A 22833-nucleotide genomic window follows, 5' to 3' on the forward strand; every position below is an offset into this window, starting at 1 on the left:
CTCCACGCAGGGAGGACCTGGGAAGCAAACCCAGGTCTCCTTACTGTGAGGCAGCAGCACTACCAAACATGTAATTATAAAATTAATGCAAAAATCATGAAGTAAACACACACTGAATCATAAATGTAATGTAGAATGAGCACAAAGGAATTCAAAGAAAATGCATAGTTTAAACTTAAACAATGACCTTAAACCTGAATTTTAAACAAAACACTATTTGAGCAAGTACAACCTGAATTTGAATGCCTTCCTAAAAGGCAAGTCGAAAAGAAGACAACAAGAAAGCAAGGCCAATGTATTAATTCTGAAATTGGCACAACATCTGAGAGACAGACGTGTCAAAATAAAAATGAAACAATCCAAACGACTGTTTGATTGATAGATAGATAGATAGATAGATAGATAGATAGATAGATAGATAGATAGATAGATAGATAGATAGATAGATAGATAGATAGATAGATAGATAGATAGATAGATAGATAGATAGATAGATAGATAGCTGCTGAAGACTGATTCAATTGTCCCATGACTTTGGACAGTTTAGTACGTGTAAAGATTTAATGCTTTATTTGGTTGGTAGCATCATGGTGTGCCTTGGGATTTGTTTGGGTTACAAAAAGTGTGCCACCATAGAAAAAAGGTGGGAAAACACTGCTCTACCAACGCCTTTGCTCCTGGCATGCTAAAGAAAAGATCTCCGTAGCTTTTATGTCGCTTAAAAACTGACACTGTGCATTTCTTGGATGGTTATGTTGTGTTCTTTGTGAAAATACTTGAATCATGGTTAGGGATAATCATTACACTTCTATTTCATAGAAGTTTGTCATTGTGTTAATGCAGTCAGCACTGTAAGCTACCCAGCAGAGCAGACTGGCGAGTTAATAAATACAGAGGTCCTAGAGACTTATTTTAGTTTTAGCGCCACTCAAAGATAACTAATTTAGCACTTATGTGACATGACATTGATTCAATCAAGCGTAATTTTCCTTTAAATGAAAAATACATTTCATAAAATTTTTAAAGGTGGTATCTACAGTAAATACAGTACTGGATGTGTATGTAATTCTTTAGATACACACATAACATATTCGATTTATTGATCTGTAATGAGGGCGGCACGGTGGCGCAGTGGTAGCGCTGCTGCCTCGCAGTTAGGAGACCCGGGTTCACTTCCCAGGTTCTCCCCGTGTCTGCGTGGGTTTCCTCCGGGCGCTCCGGTTTCCACCCACAGTCCAAAGACATGCCAGTTAGGTGGATTGGAAATTCTAAATTGGCCCTAGTGTGTGCTTGGTGTGTTTGTGTATGTCCTGCGGTGGGTTGGCACCCTGCCCGGGATTGGTTCCTGCCTTGTGCCCTGTGTTGGCTGGGATTGGCTCCAGCAGACCCGTGTTCGGATTCAGCGGGTTGGAAAATGTATGGATGGATGGATGATCTGTAATGTAAAAAAAAAAAAAAATTACATGAAAATGGCACCCTGACCAAAGCAGTGCCAGAACCGTTTGCCTTGTGGCCAACCCTGGATGCGGCAATATTTTTAACGCATTAAACTAGTCACATTAATCACAAAAATGAACACATTCACTTTCCCAGGCCTACTTTGAACACAATGAGTAGAACTAGAAATGCCAGATGTTGTCAAAATGAACACCAAATGCTTTAAGACCCATATGTACTCATGGGGGGAAAAAATATACTGTGTCCACTAATTCTAAAAGATTCATTGTAGTGTTAAGCTAGGCAGGAGCTTAGGTGCCTTACAATGTAGTAGCAACTCTGGAAAGGATAAGAGATTAGAAGGCCACATTTACAGAAGCGAAGTAAAAGGTAGAATGGAAAGACAGCTGGGAAATTACACTAAAACAAAACCAAGATTTGGGGGTGGGGGAGAAGCAAAAGCATAGCCGACGCAAAGGAAATGCTCAGTGTTAAAGCTGTAAGTCCAGAAGCATCAGTACTACCACTGACCAATCTCTAAATCAGGGTTAAATATTTGATGGAAGGTCTATGAATTCCAGAACAAACTGAACTCTTAAAGGTCAGCAATTTCAGGTTGGGGGGCCATGGTACTAACAGCTAAGCTGTCCCAAAAAAAAAGATTCCTGACACCTTCTTGCTCTTCAATATTTTGAAATATGGTGGAAATCTCAATACCAAGGTAATAAAATGAAGCTGTTAACAATATGGGTGGAGAAAGAGATGGTATACGAGAAGGAAAAGGGCAGATTTACTTCATAACCAGCCAAGGTCTGAAAAAATTTGAAAGGATTAAGGACATGTAGCAGACTACATGCTGCATCACCAAAGAAAAGCAGAATATTGTTAGCATATACAGGTAAAGCTTACGGTGATTATTATAAATGGTTATAGGAGAGATCAGGTCAGAGTTGCAGAAGGCAAATGCAAGGGGTTCCAGAGAGAGATTAAAAAGTAAAGGGGAAAGAGGACAACCTTGCCTGGAGCCTCTATATAAACTGAACATTTTGTGAGGAAGGTGACAAATGGAGAGGATTAAAGAGTACAAACCTTACCCATCTTACCCCAGGATAAGCATTTGTGTTCCATCTTGTTGCTGTCTGTCATTCCAAAAGATGGCATATCACAAACATTTTTAGTAGTAAAATGCATTGCATTTGTCATTCCAATAGATGGAACTTCACAAACATTAACTCTGCTTTTACAAATCCCATTTTAAATGGCACATAATAGAAACATAAGTATTGCATGGTGCCCTGCAAATGCCAACAGTGAGGTGTACGTTGACTACTAAGATTTCAAACCATCTTAGACGGGTAGCACAGCTAGTTTATTAAAAATAAAAAACCTTCTAAACCCCACCTACCTCCAGGACATGCAATAAAAAGATCCATTTAATGCAAATGAAGGTTTTCTCTGCATCAAGTGAAAGGGGGGCAATGGGACTTCAAAAAGTTGGTGCAGCATCAATATATAAAGAAGATAGCAGATATTCTCAAAGCATGGCGAGATTTAACAAATTCCATGTGATCTGGGTGAATTACTGTATGAATCGCTCTCTGTAGGTGATCTGAAAGTACGTTTGCAAGCAGCTTAACATCAGAGTTCATGAGTAACAGAACATTCAGTGGGCTTCTTGCTTTGTTTCAGAAAAAGTGTTTTTTAATACTGCAGTTTAGTCATAGAGATGTTATGCATAAGATCGCGTATTCCATTATGTGGATAGAAGTTCCAATGGTAGTCCATTAGGCCCAGAGGCTTTCCCCGAACTCATTGAATTGAAAGCCTCCTAAAGTTCCGAAGGGGAGATTGCAGTGTCTCACATTGAAGCTTCCTCAGTTAATAACCTAAAGAGAACAAAATTAACAATGATTTAAAACCTAAAGGAGAAAGAATAGAAAAGTGTGCAAATAGCTCCAAATAAAACTGAAAGGAAACAATTTTTAAACTCAAACAGATAAGCCCAACTTGTTTTTAACTGTGGGTAAAGATGCAAAGGAGTCAGATCAGCAAATTACAAGAGCCAACAGTTTCCTTGGCTTAGCAGTAGACACAACAAAGTGAGATTTTGTAGTAGGTAAATTAAGAACATTGAAGGAAAAGGACTTAACTCCATCCTAGCATGCACACGTAATAGCTCATGTTTTGGACCAACTATACTACGAAATGGGCATGTCTAGGATTTGTGGGAGGGTTCTAGCTCCAACAATTTAAGACATCAAGCACAATAGTCCAATGGCAAAACTAACTGTGAAATCACAGATGACACCTTTAACAGCCATCCAGTCAAACACTGGGTCATCAACTGAGCCAACATTATAAGAGAGAAGGTCCAGAAAGTTCCATTTTTGTGGCTGTATTTTCCAAGTGAATGATGCATGCTTTGTGGAAACACTATGAGCAAAAAATAATAAATCAGCATACAAAGGCACATTTAGTACAAACATACATGAAGTTGAACTTGAGGTTTTAACCTACGTCTTAACCATACATTTTGTATAATTTGACAGTTTTTCACATAGCTGTTGTTTCTACATGCTTATGTATGTATATAAAATGACCATATGAATATACAGTATGTTTGTATGTGTGTGTATTTAGTTTTTATATTTATGGATTGTACAGTGGAAAACTGGTCAGGGAGACCACCAAGAGGCCTACAGCAACATTATTATTAGTTGTATGATTTCTTGGCAAGTACTGGTTGTTCCCTACATGCGACAACAATCAGTCATATTCTTCATATGTCTGGGTCGTAGGGTAGGATAGCAAGACGAAAGTAGTTTCTCACAAAGAAAAACATCCAAGCCCTACTAAACTTTGCAAAAAGTTATACCCAGAGTCCCACAACCATGTGAAAAAATGTATTATGGTCTGATGAAACCAAGATTGGACTATTTGGTCGTAACTCCAAAAGCTTTGAACATAACACATCATCAAAAGAACACCATATCCACAGTGAAGCATGGTTGAGACAGCATCATGCTTTGGGGGTGATTTTCTTCAGCTGGAACTTGGGCTTTAGTCAAGTAGAATGTAATCATGAATAGCTCCAAGTATCAGCCTATTTTGGCACAAAACCTTCAAGCATCTGCTAGGAAGCTGAAGATGAAGAGAAACTTCGCCTTTCAGCATGACAACGACCCAAAGCATACATCAAAATCAACAAAGTGATGGCTTCATCAAAGGAGAATCAATGTTCTAGAATGGCCCAGCCAGATTCCAGACCTTAACCTTCCTCTTGTGTTAGGGTCTGCACCGACCCGTTTTAAATTTTAAATGCATACAAGAATCACATAAATTTGTTTATTGCATCAAGGCTTTTTGACTTTGTCAGGAACCTCTATTTCAACAAAATAAAGCAAAAAAATATATATTTTTACTAAATTATAAAATGCTCTGGTTGAAATTATGACCTTTGTGTTGTTAGCGTCGGTTTCGACCCAGTTATGATAATACGATGATAAAGCAATAATTAGAGCCAAAACTGAAATCCTAAGTGCACTGTCAGCTGACACACTGACTGATGAACAAAATAAATAAATAAATCGGCAAGTCCAGAAGTACTAAGCTGATAGACTCTAACCTGAAAAGACTGAGTGCTATAATAAAATCAAAAGGTGCTTCAACTAAGTATTAGTTTAAGGTGTGCGCACACTAATGCAACCAGGCTTGTGTGTGATTTTTTTTTTTTCTTTTTCGTTAAACAGTTTGATTTGTTTTCACCTTTCTTGTATAGCCTGTAATTTTGCAATAAAGGTGGAAGATGGTCTTAAAGAATTTATCAAGGTTTCTTTTTTTTATTACATATTTTTATTTCTGCAGATTTGGCAGGGGTGTGCAGACATTATATCCACTGTATATACATTGGATTCAGTCCTACTCCCTTCACATCTAGTAGTTAAGAGAGTTGTAGATTTAAAGGGGCAATAATAACACATTGATCCATGAGTATACATTCAATTACCCATAATGACTAAGTGAAAATATGTTTTCAAAAAGGTTTGCAAAATTATGAAAAATCAAAATCTGAACTATCACATTAATAGAAGTATTCAGACCCTTAGTTCAATACTCCCCTCCTTTAACCGTCACCTTATCGTGGTGGAGGGGTTTACGTGTCCCAATGATCCTAGGAGCTCTGTTGTCCGGGGCTTTATGCCCCTGGTAGGGCCACCCAAGGCAAACTGGTCCTAGGTGAGGGATGAGACAAAGAGCGGTTAAACAAACCTCCTATGAAGAAAAACAATTTTGGACGGCGTTTTCCCTTGCCCGGACACGGGTCACCGGGACCCCACTCTGGAGCCAGGCCTGGAGGTGGGGCTCGATGGCGAGCGCCTGGTGGCCGGGCCTGCACCCATGGGGCTCGGCCGGGCACAGCCCGAAGAGGCAACGTGGGTCCCCCTTCCCATGGGCTCACCACTTATGGGAGGGGCCAAGGAGGTCGGGTGCAGTGTGAGTTGGGTGGTGGCCGAAGGTGGGACCTTGGCGGTCCGATCCTCGGCTACAGAAACTGGCTCTTGGGACGTGGAATGTCACCTCTCTGAAGGGGAAGGAGCCTGAGCTAGTGCGCGAAGTTGAGAGGTTCCGGCTAGATATAGTCAGACTCACCTCGACGCACATCTTGGACTCTGGAACCAATCTCCTTGAGAGGGGCTGGACTCTCTACCACTCTGGAGTTGCCCCCGGTGAGAGGCGCCGAGCAGGTGTGGGTATACTTATTGCCCCCCAACTTGGAGCCTGTACATTGGGGTTTACCCCGGTGGACGAGAGGGTAGCCTCCCTTCGCCTTCGGGTGGGGGGACGGGTCCTAACTGTTGTTTGTGCGTATGCACTGAACAGCAGTTCGGAGTACCCACCCTTTTTGGAGTCCCTGGAGGGGGTGCTAGAGGGCATACCTTCTGGGGACTCCCTCGTTCTGCTGGGAGACTTCAATGCTCACGTGGGCAATGACAGTGAGACCTGGAAGGGCATGATTGGGAGGAATGGCCCCCCTGATCTGAACCCGAGCGGTGTTTTGTTATTGGACTTCTGTGCTCGTCACGGATTGTCCATAACGAACACCATGTTCAAGCATAGTGGTGTTCATATGTGCACTTGGCACCAGGACACCCTAGGCCTCAGTTCGATGATCGACTTTGTGGTCGTGTCGTCGGACTCGCGGCCACATGTCTTGGACACTCGGGTGAAGAGAGGAGCAGAGCTGTCAACTGATCACCACCTGGTGGTGAGTTGGCTTCGATGGTGGGGGAGGATGCCGGTCAGGCGTGGTAGGCCCAAACGTGTTGTGAGGGTCTGCTGGGAACGTCTGGCAGAGCCCCCTGTCAGAAGTAGCTTCAACTCCCACCTCCGGCAGAACTTCGACCACATCCCGAGGGAGGTGGGGGACATTGAGTCAGAATGGGCCATGTTCCGTGCCTCTATTGTTGAGGCAGCTGACCGGAGCTGTGGCCGTAAGGTGGTCGGTGCCTGTCGTGGCGGCAATCCCCGAACCCGTTGGTGGACACCGGCGGTGAAGGATGCTGTCAAGCTGAAGAAGGAGTCCTACAGGACCCTTTTGTCCTGTGGGACCCCGGAGGCAGCTGATAGGTACCGGCAGGCCAAGCGGAATGCGGCTTTGGTGGTTGCTGAGGCAAAAACTCGGGCGTGGGAGGAGTTTGGGGAGGCCATGGAGAACGACTTTCGGACGGCTTTGAGGAGATTCTGGTCCACCATCCGGCGTCTCAGGAAGGGGAAGCAGTGCAGTGTCAACACTGTATATGGTGGGGATGGTGCGCTGCTGACCTCGACTCGGGATGTTGTGGGTCGGTGGGGGGAATACTTCGAAGACCTCCTCAATCCCATTAACATGCCTTCCAATGAGGAAGCAGAGCCTGGGGACTCAGAGGTGGGCTCCCCCGTCTCTGGGACTGAGGTCACCGAGGTGGTCAAAAAACTCCTTGGTGGTAGGGCCCCGGGGGTGGATGAGATACGCCCGGAGTTCCTCAAGGCTCTGGATGTTGTAGGACTGTCTTGGCTGACACGCCTCTGCAACATCGCATGGACATCAGGGACAGTGCCTCTGGATTGGCAGACCGGGGTGGTGGTCCCCCTCTTTAAGAAGGGGGATCGGAGGGTGTGTTCCAACTACAGAGGGATCACACTCCTCAGCCTCCCTGGAAAAGTCTATTCAGGGGTCCTGGAGAGGAGGGTCCGTCGGATAGTCGAGCCTCGGATTCAGGAGGAACAGTGTGGTTTTCGTCCTGGTCGCGGAACAGTGGACCAGCTCTATACCCTTAGCAGGGTCCTGGAGGGTGCATGGGAGTTTGCCCAACCAGTCTACATGTGTTTTGTGGACTTAGAAAAGGCATTCGACCGTGTCCCTCGGGGAATCCTGTGGGGGGTACTCCGAGAGTATGGGGTACCGTACCCCCTGATAAGGGCTGTTCAGTCCCTGTACGATCGGTGCCAGAGCTTGGTCCGCATTGCCGGCAGTAAGTCGAACCCGTTTCCAGTGAGAGTTGGACTCCGCCAGGGCTGCCCTTTGTCACCGATTCTGTTCATAACTTTTATGGACAGAATTTCTAGGCGCAGCCAGGGTGTTGAGGGGGTCCGGTTTGGTGGACTGAGGATTGGGTCACTGCTTTTTGCAGATGATGTTGTCCTGTTTGCTTCATCAGGCCGTGATCTTCAGCTCTCTCTGGATCGGTTCGCAGCCGAGTGTGAAGCGGCTGGGATGAGAATCAGCACCTCCAAATCCGAGACCATGGTCCTCAGCCGGAAAAGGGTGGAGTGCCCTCTCAGGGTTGGTAGCGAGATCCTGCCCCAAGTGGAGGAGTTCAAGTATCTCGGGGTCTTGTTCACGAGTGAGGGAAGAATGGAGCTTGAGATCGACAGGCGGATCGGTGCGGCATCCGCAGTAATGCGGGCATTGCATCAGTCTGTCGTGGTGAAAAAGGAGCTGAGCCGCAAGGCGAAGCTCTCAATTTACCAGTCGATCTATGTTCCTACCCTCACCTATGGTCATGAGCTATGGGTAGTGACCGAAAGAACGAGATCGCGAATACAAGCGGCTGAAATGAGTTTCCTCCGCAGGGTGTCTGGGCTTTCCCTTAAAGATAGGGTGAGAAGCTCAGTCATCCGGGAGGGGCTCAGAGTAGAGCCGCTGCTCCTCCGCATCGAGAGGAGTCAGATGAGGTGGCTCGGGCATCTGATCAGGATGCCTCCTGACGCCTCCCTGGTGAGGTGTTCCGGGCACGTCCAACCGGGAGGAGGCCCCAGGGGAAGACCCAGGACACGCTGGAGGGACTATGTCTCTCGACTGGCCTGGGAATGCCTTGGGATTCTCCCGGAAGAGCTAGAAGAAGTGGCTGGGGAGAGGGAAGTCTGGGCATCTCTGCTCAAGCTGCTGCCCCCGCGACCCGACCTCGGATAAGCGGGAGACAATGGATGGATGGATGGATAGTTCAATACTTCGCAGAAGTCCCTTTGGCACCAATTACAGCTTTGAAAGTCTCTACAAACTTGATACACCTGGATTTGGGCAGATCCTCTTGCCCTTAAGACTGGATGGGAAGTGTCTGGTCTCTCCACCTACATTCTATGGAGTTTAATCTAGGCTTTGGCTGGGCCACTTACAAGACTTGTCCCAAAAGGCACTCTAGTATTGCTGTGGCTGTGTGCTTTTGAGTCATTGCCATCCTGAAAGGGCACACCCATTTGATGTCATGTGAACTCTGGAGCAGGTTTTCTTCAAGGACCCGTCTGTGATTATCTGCATTTATCCTTCCCTTAATTCTGACCGTCTCTCTATCCCAACTGCTTAGAAGCATCCCAATAGTGTAATGCCTCCACCAGCATGCTTTATTGGACAGGTGATACAACAACAACATTTATTTATATAGCACATTTTCATACAAGAAGTAGCTCAAAGTGCTTTACATAATGAAGAAAAGAAAAATAAAAGACAAAATAAGAAATTAAAATAAGACAACATTAGTGAACATAGGGCGGCACGGTGGCGCAGTGGCAGCGCTGCTGCCTCGCAGTTAGGAGACCCGGGTTCGCTTCCCGGGTCCACCCTGCGTGGAGTTTGCATGTTCTCCCCGTGTCTGCGTGGGTTTTCTCCCACAGTCCAAAGACATGCAGGTTAGGGGGATTGGCAATCTAAATTGGCCCTAGTGTGCGCTTGGTGTGTGGGTGTGTGTCCGTGTGTGTCCTGCAGTGGGTTGGCACCCTGCCCGGGATTGGTTCCCTGCCTTGTGCCCTGTGTTGGCTGGGATTGGCTCCAGCAGACCCCCGTGACCCTGTGTTTGGATTCAGCGGGTTGGAAAATGGATGGATGGATGGATAGTTTACATAGAAAGGAGTAAGCTGCGATGGCCAGGGTGGACAGAAAAAAAAAAAAAAAAAAACTCCAGAAGGCTGGAGAAAAAAAATAAAATCTGCAGGGGTTCCAGGCCACGAGACCGCCCAGTCCCCTCTGGGCATTCTACCTAACATAAATGAAATAGTCCTCTTTGTAATTAGGGTTCTCACAGAGTCACTTGATGCTGACGGTCATACAGACTTCTGGCTTTTAATCCATCCATCATTGTTGGATCATCATGGTGCTTTGGGTAGATGGTGGTGGCGCATGCCACCACCAACAGGACACCGGAAAAGGAAACAGAAGAGAGAGTAGGGGTTAGTACAGATTTTGAATGAATAGTTATTATAATGAATTGGATATACAGAGTATCAGGATTAAATTACAGTGAAGTTATGAGAAGGCCATGTTAAAGTAATGTGTTTTCAGTAGTTTTTTTAAAGTGCTCCACTGTATTAGTCTGGCGAATTCCTACTGGCAGGCTATTCCAGATTTTAGGTGCATAACAGCAGAAGGCCGCCTCACCACTTCTTTTAAGTTTTGCTCTTGGAATTCTAAGGAGACACTCAGTTGAGGATCAAAGGTTACAATTTGGAATATAAGGTGTCAGACATTCCGATATATAAGACGGGGCAAGATTATTTAAGGCTTTATAAACCATAAGCAGAATTTTAAAGTCAATTCTGAATGACACAAGTAACCAGTGTAGTGACATCAAAACTGGAGAAATGTGCTCGGATTTTGTTTTCCTGGTAAGGATTCTAGCAGCTGCATTCTGAACTAATTGCAAACGAGGAGATAGAGTTAGAGATAGAGATAGAGAGATAGAGAGATAGATAGATAGATAGATAGATAGATAGATAGATAGATGTCTTTTTTGGGTAGTCCTGAGAGGAGTGCGTTACAGTAATCTAGCCGACTGAAAACAAACGCATGAACTAATTTCTCTGCATCTTTCAATGATATAAGAGGTCTAACTTTTGCTATGTTTCTTAGGTGAAAAAATGCTGTCCTAGTGATCTGATTAATATGCGATTTAAAATTCAGATTACAACCAACGGTTACCCCTAAGCTATAGCTTGGTCTTAGCTAAACAGTGCTTGGATTTCTGCCCAAAAACTTATCAGAAAATCTCTTTTTTTTTCTTGGTCCTTTAAATGCCATTTAGCAAACTCCAAGAGGACTGTCGTATGATTTTACTCCAGTTTGGCTTCTGCCACGTCGTTTACAATAAACAGCTAATTGATGGAATTCTACTGTGATAGTTGTCCTTTGCCCATCTTAGCAGGGGACTTTTGTTGCTCTGTTAGAGTGACAATTGAAATATTTTATTCTGCTATAATACACAAAGCTTCCAATGAGATTTGAAGTTTAATATTCACTCAAGCCTAAATCATTCCTTGAGTGAAGCTGAACTTTAGTGCACACAAACTTATATGATATAAAGGAAATTTTTAAATACTATACTGTACATACTATACATAATAATAATAATACATTTTATTTATATAGCACCTTTCCCATGCTGAGTTACTAGTTGCTCATGATGGCTACCAAATTCTACGTCCACCCACAACTTCACTGCCACTACCATAAATCATTTTTCATACTCAATAAGCAACAGTTTACAAAGCAAAACAGTTCAATACAACACAATTGTATACAAGCTAATTCAACACCTGCTACATTAGAAAACCAAAAAAAAAAAAAACTGAGCATTCATGGAGAATTATAATAACATGCAGCAAATATAGCAAGACCACAACTAACATAGTACCTCAGGAGTCTGACAGAATGGTAGGAGACAAGCAAAGACGTCAGGTTGTGCGAGGTGTTGAAATGGATCTGTATTTAAACTGAGCTTGTTTTCTGCAGGTGCACTGTCAAAAACAACCTGAGGTAATTACCTGGGAGGCTATGGATGGTTTAAAGTCATTGGGTATTAAAGAAAAGGTCAGAGTTTAGCAGGACTAGCTGGGAATAGTCATTCTGACTGCTGCAAATGTGGCAACAAGTACACACTGAACAAAAGTGGCAGAAGAAGAGACACCACAGGAGAAAGGCTCCCAAGAGCTTGATTTGCCAGCAAACATAACAGACTGCAGGCATAGAGAAAGGCATCCAATAAGTAGAACAACTCAGTTGTGTACGGTTCCTCTGTAATTTTAAGAGCAACACTGTCAAACTCTAACAAAGATAGCTTTGTGGCATAGAGGACACTAAACAGGAAGAGGCTCAGCATATGAGTACGGTCATAGATGTGCATAATGCACAACAGGTTTGTCCCAATGCAATGGTTTGAAGGACTGATACAGTTGCAGTTAGCCAAATGTAGTCAAATTAGTGCAGTAATTGAATAGCTTCTTTGGAAAGGTGACAATGTTTAGAAGTTTTTGTGCAGCAAAACAAGAGCCACTTTGGACAGACTATTAATTAACCCCAGGGGGAGGGGGTCTGTCGGGATAGAGAGAGAAGTGTATTAGTCTAAATTTGACAAGAGACCACAAAATTATAAACCAAGGAGTCACACTCACAATCCACAGTCAACAGTACTACTACAGTTGGTTGAAATTCATTATTTACAAATAGCTACTAATGAACAACAAAGAGCAAGGCAGTGCAGTATCATGGCTCTAGGTGACTGTATATGCACCTGGGCCTGGTCAATTTCTATAAAGTCTGCACCATGAATTTATTAAGATACTCTTTATCTTGTCACATCCAAAAACTGTGTACACAAGATTGTGGTGTGGTACTGATCTTAACAAGCAGCCAAAATTCTAAGGTATGCTCTGCTCTGGCTTTCTACAACCCTGAAACTGGATTAACTGGGATCAGAAAATTTATTTGATGACTAGTTTAGTATAAAATTTCTTACAGCTTCTTTTCAAATTGAGATGCCTCTTATTACTTTCAAAAGCTTATTGCATTTAGCTAATTAAAAAGCAAACCCATCCATCAGTATAGCATAAACACTGAAAAGGGAAAAGTAAGAATGGTTGAGGAGACTCCATTATATTGCAAGAATGATGATGCATGTTTCAGGCAAATAAACCCTACTAACCACCTTTCATTTGTTTCAGTTGTGAATGCAGAAGATGACAAAGATGTGATTGGGAAACTTAAAGTTTCACTTGAAGCAGCACAGGCTTTCTGCCACATCTACTGGGAGTTTAAAAAAACTGAAGAAGTATCAGAAGACAATAATGACAATGAATAAAAATGCCATTTTTAGAGCTGAACTTAGGCTTAAACACATACATCTTACTGCAAAAACAAAAAACAGTATCCCATTACTTTTCTGATGCAAAGAAACATTTTAAAAATAGTACATACAGAAAGTCACTTTACAAGCTATTCTAACAGGCACAACACTAAAAAAGATGACCGTTGTTCAATTGATCTTATCACATTACCAGTAAACATCAAAATTTTATGGTCAACAAAGATTTCTTCCACACAGTATTTACCCACAATGTAATGTTAATACACGTAAATGTACATAAGAGCATATGGTTTTAAAAACTTAGAAATATCCAAATATATACATTATTGCTTTGGGTAATAAAGAATAACAGGTCACCAAAAACAATGAAAAAAAGCCTTGAATAAGTATGGACAGCTTTTCATATGAAGTATCAAACTGGATCCTAATTTAAGTGGTTACTGAAGCATCCACCAGAAATTGTAAATCCTGCGAATTTCAATCATTTTGTGGAAACAATAAAAAAAAAGTTCTCAGAACGTTTATTGAATGCAAATTTTTGGGAGGTTAGGGTTTGGGGTGATCTTTTAAAATAATGTGTACAACCAAAGCAGAGTTTCTATGAAATGACAATTATTGCAAAAGACTCTTTTTGACAAACCTCTGACAATAAAACCATGAAAAGGACTGGGATTGAAGAAAAAGAGCAAATGTATCCTTCAGCTTGGAAAAATGTTGATAATTACGTGCAGCACATTAACACTCAGATTTTAATTCATCATTAGCCAAGACGTGTAAGGTTACAAAGGTAATGAACCACCATTCTGAAGAGCAGGTTTAAATTACCATGATTCCAGTTCTTACAATGTCAAGTCTTAACATTATTACAACTGGGATCTTACATATTTAATGAGAATTAAGCTGTTAAGTTAATATGTATGTTTGTAAAACCATCAAAAATAATCCTTAACATCGGAGACAAGAATACTGAGCCAACCACCAGCCTAATTCTGAAACTTAAAAGTTTCAATGATTTTGTTAAAACATGAACTACTACTGTCAAATGCATGCAAAAAACAGGAGTCCCAATGTTAAAAAATACATGCGCTTTTGCTTTTATTCCAAGATGTCAACATTTTACCCTAATATTCAATACAAGCATAGCCTTAGAAAAAGCATAAAAAAGTGCTTAACTTTAAAATAACACAAAACCCCAGAGGGAAAAGGCTACTAAGATTTAAAATAGTTTCAGCAGAATGTTCAAAAGTTTAAGTGAGAACATCCAGATTAATGTAGGTGGAAAAAACAAGAGCTACTGAGTTCCATTCACAAAAATTGTCAAGGTCATTTAGAGCTTCCAGTGAACAAGAAATTCATAAATATATTGGCTTGTATACATCCAGATAAAGACCCCACCACAAAGATGTTCCCTGCTTAGCTAAAACATTACTATTATTCTTCAATAAAAGCAGCTGCTGCAAAAATCCATTAAGTATCATTACTTTATTCACACATTTCCAACTTAGTCAGTCCTAGGCAGTTCGTCAAGATAGTTTTGTACATTTAAAAAAGTATCCAAAACACATAAAAATAAACACACAAATAAAGCATACATTTGGTCCATAAAAAAATTAGACGAGGACAATAGAAGGAGCTCACTCACTCAGTTTTATCTGTACATAAATGCATACTGTTGATCATCCCCTTACACAGTAGGGCTCAGATTGATTTTGTGTAATATGACACAGTTGTCAAGGCGATGTAGCTAACTCATCAAGAGTAAAAACTGAGCACAGAGGAGCAAAACATTTTATAGAAGTTTTTCTTTCCTAAGCCAGTAGAACTCTCTTCCAAGTCAGCAAGGAACGCTGTCATACAAAATGCTTCGTTTTCCAGCTAACTGATTTAAGTTCTATGAAAAGTGGGAGAATATATATATTTTGATGGGCTACACCTAGTTTGGATGTATAAATGAAAAATTCAGTTACACTATAGAGACCCAAAATACAAGGGACGTAATCAATATACCAACATAAACAAAGTAATATGTACACCACACATTTGTTAAAGACAAATGTGCTTTCTCTAAATTATAAAAATTAAACTTTGCTGAAGGAGCAGTGATTACAAATAACTAATTGGTGTTGAAATCACAAGGGGTGAGGCCTTTTCCGACAAAAAAAAAAAAAATGGCCAAAATCAAACCTTTCAAGAAGTGAGTATAAAAAAATTCTTCTCCTTTCTGTAACAAGCATCTAGAGGAACGTTTTAGTAGGCAGAAAACCAGTATCAAAAAGAAAACAAGACTCTTATATTGTAAAAGATAGTTTTTTTTGTTTTGTTTTTGAATGTCTCTTCTGAAGTTTATACCCGCAATACAATCCGTTGGCCTCATTCAATAGAGACAAAAGGACAGATGGGTGGTTAAGAGTCATATTTGATAGGGATAGATTAGTTTAAATTCTTCATTTCCTTTTCTTTTTGCTTGAAGATGCAGGGGCAGAGGGTCTTTTCCTTTTTCGACTTGGCTCCTCTACTTCTTCATACCTGCTTTCTCTGTCCGCTAGAGAAAAAGCATAAAATTATTACGTATTTTGCAAAAAAAAGGTTTTATTTACTGAAAAACAAAGTGTAGGAAACAAACCTAAATGACGAAAGAAATAAAGACATAATAGAGCATAATTACATATGCATGAATGTGTTGCAACATCACGCTATCTAAAATTTGTAATAATCACTTGCTTAAAGCACATATAATCCAACAAACAGCTACTTGCCTTTTCTGGCTTCCTCTTCAAGCTCATCCCAATCTTTGCCACTCTCTTCATCACTTCCCAATGAGGCACTATAGTCTGAAAAAAGAGCAAAACATAAAAGTTAAATATAAACTACATCTGTGGCAAATATTAATGAACACTTACATTAAACATTTACAGGATCCAGAAAATAGAGTAACTATTTAAACAGCATACAGCTGTCTAGTATTGAGTGGTGTTACTTGAACCAATAATTATGACTCAAATGTTCAATATTAAAAAATTAACTTACTTATATATTTGAATAATGGTTAAAGTTATGGGAACTGCATGTCTATTCTGAACTAGGTACATGTCACCAACAATGAGACCATTGTCATACTGCTCTCATAATAATTTACTGAACTATCACACATACTGAAGACTGCTTGGCTTTAATACCAACTGAAATTTCATGTTAAGAGATCAAGTCAAAAGTTATCCTCACTCCGGCTGTAGAATTTATTTTAATCAACTGTCAGAAAAGAAACAATTTTTCGACATAATCTCCCTGCTTTTCAATACACTTTGTCCATTTGATAAGCTTTTATCTTCCTTCATTAAAAAAATGTTTTAAGCTGAGCTACGAGCCACGAATGCACAGCTGTCTACACCTCCTCATCAGACATGAATCTTCATCCTAGTAGGGCTTCTTTCAGGGGACCAAACAGGTGATAGTCCAATGGGGCAAGATCACGACTATAAGGAGGATGCAGCAACACCTCAAAACAGAGTTTTTGCAGAGTGTCAATAGTGTTGGCAGCACTGTGTGGACATGCATTGTCAGGCTCTTCGGTGAGCATCTCACTGCAAAGAGCACTGTCTGATTGTTGATCCTTTTTTCCTGATAATGTTCCAATACTGGTCTTTGAAAATCCCATAAAACTGTACGCATCAATTTTGCAGCTGATGGTTGACTTTTGAATGTTTTCTTGGTCGGCGATTAAGGAGTTTTTCATTACATACTCTGCTGATAACTCTAAGGCTCATAGTGATGAATCCATGTCTCAACACCAGTAATGATTCTTTTTAAGAAACTTTTATCATCCTTAGAGATAGGTCCAAATTTTGTTTGCAGATATCCAAACGTTTCTGCTTGTGCTCTTCTGCGAGTTGTTTCGGTACCCATCTCGCACAAATGTTTCAAAATCCAAGTCTGTCGTGGTTTATTGCATAGGCAGAGCCATGGCTGATTTGCAAACGATTTGCCACATCATCTAAGTCACTCGTCTATTCAACAGAATCATTTCATGTGCATGCTCAATGATGTTATCAGCCGTGGATGGGTGTCCGGCTCATTCTTCATGGCTGACACCTGTGCAACCTTCCTTGAACTTCTCTATCCATTCATACACAATTCTTTGCGACAAAATACCTTCTCCATACTGTGCATAAAGTCTTCGATAAACAGGCAAAACCTCAAAATCACAAAAAATGAATCACTGCATGTTGCTCTTTCATGCAAATCACAAGTGGAGCAGCCATTATTTCTCACACCGCAGTTACAAAATGATCCTACGTAACACATTCACACCTGCACAGCAGGGACTTTGGAGACAGGGACCTCGTACGGAAAGTGCTGATAAGACAGTACCGCCAACAGAAGTTTTAATATAACCGGAGTGTGCATAATTTTTGACTCACTCTTGTATTTTACCACTTTGGGGAAACGCCCTAACCGGTTTGACTTCTTACCCATTACCTCCCCTTTTTCTTAAAACAACTGCTTTTAAAAACAACCTTTTTCGAAAGTATCCTGTGACTCCTTAGTATCTCTCTACCACCAAGGAGCCATAGATTTGTTAGAAAGATATATTTTAAATGGCATGTCAACTAATTATAAAGTAGAGCAGAAGGCAATTAATGTTAATATTTTGTTTGCTTTACCTTTTTGCACTTAGCTACTTATTAAAAAAAAATCAACAAGTGTAAAGGGGTCTCTAAAATACTGATCCCCACCAAACAATCATTACAATTAGAATATTTTTTTTATTCAACTTGTAAAATAAAGTACCTCAATTTATATAAAACAGAAGCTAACAATAGTATTTTAAGCTTTTATACCCTTTAGTACCCAGAAGTTGCAACTATTTCATATCTGACCAATCCCAAAGAATTTCGCAAGAGGTTAAGCAGAGTAAATTCAATACAGTAATCCCTCCTCCATCGCGGGGGTTGCGTTCCAGAGCCACCCGCGAAATAAGAAAATCCGCGAAGTAGAAACCATATGTTTATATGGTTATTGTTATATTGTCATGCTTGGGTCACAGATTTGCGCAGAAACACAGGAGATTGTAGAGAGACAGGAACGTTATTCAAACACTGCAAACAAACATTTGTCTCTTTTTCAAAAGTTTAAACTGTGCTCCATGACAAGACAGAGGTGACAGTTCCGTCTCACAATTAATAGAATGCAAACATATCTTCCTTTTCAAAGGAGTGCGTGTCAGGAGCACAGAATGTCACATAGAGAAAACAATCTGTAGCAAACAAATCAATAGGTCTGTTTGGCTTTTAAGTATGCGAAGCACCGCGGCACAAAGCTGTTGAAGGCAGCAGCTCATACCCCCTCCGTCAGGGACGGACAGACAGACAGACAGACAGACAGACAGACAGACAGAGAGACAGAGAGAGAGACAGACAGAGAGAGAGAGAGAGAGAGAGAGAGAGAGAGAGAGAGAGAGAGAGAGTTTGTTTTTCAAGCAAAAATCAATACGTGCCCTTCGAGCTTTTAAGTATGCGAAGCACTGTGCAGCATGTCGTTTCAGGAAGCAGCTGCACAAAAGATTGCAACGTGAAGATAATCTTTCAGCATTTTTAGACGAGCGTCCCTATCGTCTAGGTGTGCGAACAGCCCCCCTGCTCACACCCCCCTACGTCAGCGCAAAAGAGAGAGAGAGAGAGAGAGAGAGAGAGAGAGAAAAAGTAAGTTGGGTAGCTTCTCAGCCATCTGCCAATAGCGTCCCTTGTATGAAATCAACTGGGCAAACCAACTGAGGAAGCATGTACCTGAAATTAAAAGACCCATTGTCAGCAGAAACCCGCGAAGCAGCGAAAAAATCCGCGATATATATTTAAATATGCTTACATATAAAATCCGCGATGGAGTGAAGCCGCGAAAGGTGAAGCGCGATATAGCGAGGGATTACTGTATTTTTTTTTTAATTGTCGAGTAATACTGCCACTGTACATTTAGATATTAGACAGAAACAACAGCTGGCTCCTTCAACGGAAACAAAGACACTGCATTTCAAATGAGAAAGGCTGCTCTCCCTCACTGGACAGACAACTCAGCCATTTTACTGATGACTAAATATAATCTACCAAAAAACAGAAATGGCCATTTCTGAAGGTAAAAATGCAAATATGACACTATAATCTGAAAAACTTTAGCAATGTTGCATAGCAGTTTACAGAGATATGAAAATCAAATACTTCAATTAGTCCAAGGTACCTTTTAGATCATTTGTGACAGCACACCACTCCAACTTAATTCTTTCCGTTTGCATCCATAGCTACCTGGTGCTTTAAGTGATAATGTAAACTAATATAGGCTTACTGCTTGATTTGTGTAATTCAGTAATTCGTGATTTGCACTGTCTCTTGTGAAAATAAGCAGCCAAATTAACTGCTAGATTACCACATGTATGTACATCAGGAATGAAAAACGCCATTCGTAGCTGAAATGCTTTTGTGTACATTGGGAGTTAAAAGGGCACACTGTTCAAGAACAACACTGAAATCGTTAAACAAAACTCACAACTTCTCCTGATTGCTACCACTTAGAAACTTTACATGTTAAATGCAACCAGGAATTTCATATTCTGCACTACTCATTAGTACAGAAATGCCATAGAAATCATATTTTTTTAATTTCCAAATGTAGCACTTGAATATATAGACATACCCCATCCAACTAACTCCAATGAAAACACAAGCCTTTACATGGCAAAGCTCGTTTCAATCTGAAAAGGCTGTGCCCCCTTTCACTGAACAAAAGGCTGTCAGGTTCATTAACAGTAAAATCTATGAAACAATTTAAAAAATGTGTTTCTTGAACTGATGTAAAAAAATATAAAAAGGTGACAATTACCCAGAAGCACTACAAAGGAGCATAGGAAGTAATGTAATACTAACTGGAAACATTTTACATGATCAGTTCAGTTTTGAATCATCAAATTGTAACACAAGGAAATACTGTATATGCAAAGGCTAGCAATGAATATACAGCCCTAATATTTCCCATTGGTCTATTACTTCATTCTCCCCCTTCTGCTCAAAGATTTTTGCATCTGAGCCTCCACTTCAAGTTATCAGAAGAAGGCCGATGTATACTTCAGGTAATAGCACCCACTACAAATTTCTCACTAAAATTACATTCAAGGGAAATAAAGGTAGTGGAGTATGGAAACCTGGCACACAAACCTTGCATATAAACCCAAGCAACACTGAACATTTTTTTTTTTTATAAACTATGAAAATTGGCTCTTTTTTTTTTTTGTTTTTACTACACTTAATCCAGTCCATTTCAGTGATGACAACAGAAGCTATCCAACCAAAATACAAATATGACTTTTCCCAACAGTCATGTATGAAGGCAGCAGATTTTAGAAAGTACACTGAAGTGATTATTGGAAAAACACAAAACTGAGCAGATGGGTTAAAAGTTTTCAACTCAAATTCAAACAATTAAATTCTTAGTTGAATTTATCTGATGGACTGTAGTACTAGGGTGTTGTACCGTGTTAGCTATTATGAATGTAGAGAAAAGCCAAGCAAAATTACACCTTTTATTGGCTAACTAGAAAGATTACAATATGCAAGCTTTCGAGGCAACTCAGGCCCCTTCTTCAGGCAACTAATTCCCCCAACAAATGAAATCCAAGTTCTGAGATTTAAAATTCTAAAACTTTTAGAAGTATTTGACTGTACTTTCCATTAAGACAAAGCTTAATTGGAGCAACATATACACAAACTCATTCAGTCATTCCATTGTTTAATTACCAGTGTCCTCTGTTTCAGAAGAGTAATCTTCATCACTGTCATCTTCTTCCCCCTCATCCTCCTCAGCTGAGGGATTAAATGTTTCATCTTCAAGTTCAGATTCTGAACCATTGTCTTCTCCTCCACTGCCCTGTAGCAAGATTTCCCATATTATTCAAAACTTCGCAAAACATTTAAGATAACGATTTAAGATTAACAGAAAATACAGAACGTTTGCCAAGTAAAACTTGAGTGATGACACCTTACAGTCAACACAAAGAAGCATTCTGTCAAAATCACCTTTATACACTTCTAGTTATTACATGCAAGGTATGTTCCACTGATTGCCAACATCTCTTAAAAGTCTATAAAAAGGTCAATGGATAAAGACAGGTAAATCATAACATTTTAAGAGTTTTAGGTAGTAACAAAAGTGTTAGTTATGTATCAAGTGCTGATGTGAGAAACAAAGTCACTGAAATATATAAGGCCAAAACGGCAACAAAAATATTTTTGAGTTTGAATGTAACATTAAGCACTGTACGATCCATCACTAGAAAGCAGGTGGTTTGTCAGAGCAACCAAACTCTTACTTGAACAGGCCGTCCCTCAAAACTAAACATCAGAGCAAGATGCCGACTGGTGAGAGAGGCTACTAAAAATCCAACTGTCATTCTCAAAAATCTGTCAGGCTATTTGGCTGAAACTGGAGTGAAGGTGCATGGGTCCACAATTTCAAGAGCTCTCGATAAAACAGGTCACTACGGGAGGGTAGCAAGAAAGAAGTCATTCCTTAAAAAGGTCCAAATAAAAGCATGCATGGCAATTGCAACAAAGATGATGTGGAAGAAAATTTTATGGTCAGATGAGACCAAAATAGAACTCTCTGGTAAGACTTCAGAGAGGTATGTGTTGCATAAAACTAACAATACCCATCCCTCAAGAAATGCCATACCTATGGAGAGATATGGTGGTGGCAGCATCATGCTACGGGGATGACTTCCATGTGCTCATCTGGGAATCAGTTCAGAGTTGAAGAGACACAAATACCACACAATGCTTGTGTACAAGGAGAATTTGTTCCATTCTGCTAAGAACCTACAGCTCAGGAGAAAACTCATCTTTTAAACATGAAAACGACCCAAAGCATAAGGCCAAAGCAACACTGGAATGGCTCAAAAACAGAAAGGTGAATGTTTTCGAATGGCCAAGTCAAAGTCCTGAACTTAAGATTTTTCTGAAGAGTTGGGACGTTTGCAAACTGAAATCAAGTTAACACTTAAAAACAAGGACAAACAAGATAAAGTATGACATACGAATGTTCAATTATTCTTTTCTGATAAATTCAACGGATTGTACACCAAATAAGTGAATGTTACATTCACAATATATTAGGCACCCTATTAGTCAGTTCTTATGGGTAGCGTTGGGGTCCTCTCATATATAACTTAGTAAATAACACACAAATCATCAACCCATAAGTTTAGTTCTTTTCAGAGGCAAAATTTTGTCCTAAGTGATGTTGAAAATTGGTCACGCAATCTTCAGACTAAAGGCAGACATTTTTTTGTTAAACTGGCCATTTATGACCAGGAAAATCAGGACTACCATTTCCCATACGATTCATGTTTGTATTTATACTTTATTTGTATGATGCAGAGAGTGCTAGTAGCGTGAGGTTCAGAGCACAAGCAGAGTTTCTATTGAAATAATTAAAAACCAGTTCACTATAGTTCCACCAAACAAAAAAGGACTGAGGAGGATTGGTTCCATATCACTGCACTGTAGCAAATACGAAATGTAATTTCAAATTCTATAAATGAAAAGAAAGCCACAAATCTGTTCTGTTCAGTACTACTATATTAGAAATGTCATCAGACTATTGCAAAAGCTGCTACCACCTGGTTTACAATGATGTGCTCAGCAAAACTAGGCCCAGCATAAAGCTACCCATCTGCACATGCTACTACTTATGTGTCCAAACCAATTAATTGTAAATAGGCTTTAGGTGAAAAATTCTGAAATAC

At 40.5% G+C, this 22833-nt stretch overlaps 2 protein-coding genes across 2 annotated transcripts in view; one reads left to right on the top strand and one right to left on the bottom strand.

The window, feature by feature from the left end:
• Positions 1 to 13076, top strand: part of rpgrip1 (RPGR interacting protein 1) — a 106503-nt gene extending 93427 nt beyond the window's left edge. Inside the window, exon 27 of the mRNA XM_051922475.1 lies at positions 12907 to 13076. Coding sequence (XP_051778435.1) covers positions 12907 to 13043 — 137 coding nt within the window. The 3' untranslated portion in view covers positions 13044 to 13076. The remainder of the gene's footprint in view (positions 1 to 12906) is intronic.
• A 1436-nt stretch (positions 13077 to 14512) lies between these two features.
• Positions 14513 to 22833, bottom strand: part of supt16h (SPT16 homolog, facilitates chromatin remodeling subunit) — a 67424-nt gene continuing 59103 nt past the window's right edge. The window contains exons 23-25 of the mRNA XM_028793623.2: positions 20828 to 20957; positions 15806 to 15880; positions 14513 to 15591 (exon numbers count right to left, since the gene is read on the bottom strand). Coding sequence (XP_028649456.2) covers positions 15494 to 15591; positions 15806 to 15880; positions 20828 to 20957 — 303 coding nt within the window. The 3' untranslated portion in view covers positions 14513 to 15493. The remainder of the gene's footprint in view (positions 15592 to 15805; positions 15881 to 20827; positions 20958 to 22833) is intronic.

This window comes from Erpetoichthys calabaricus, chromosome 2 (assembly GCF_900747795.2).
Source record: "Erpetoichthys calabaricus chromosome 2, fErpCal1.3, whole genome shotgun sequence".
Lineage (NCBI taxonomy): Eukaryota > Metazoa > Chordata > Cladistia > Polypteriformes > Polypteridae > Erpetoichthys > Erpetoichthys calabaricus.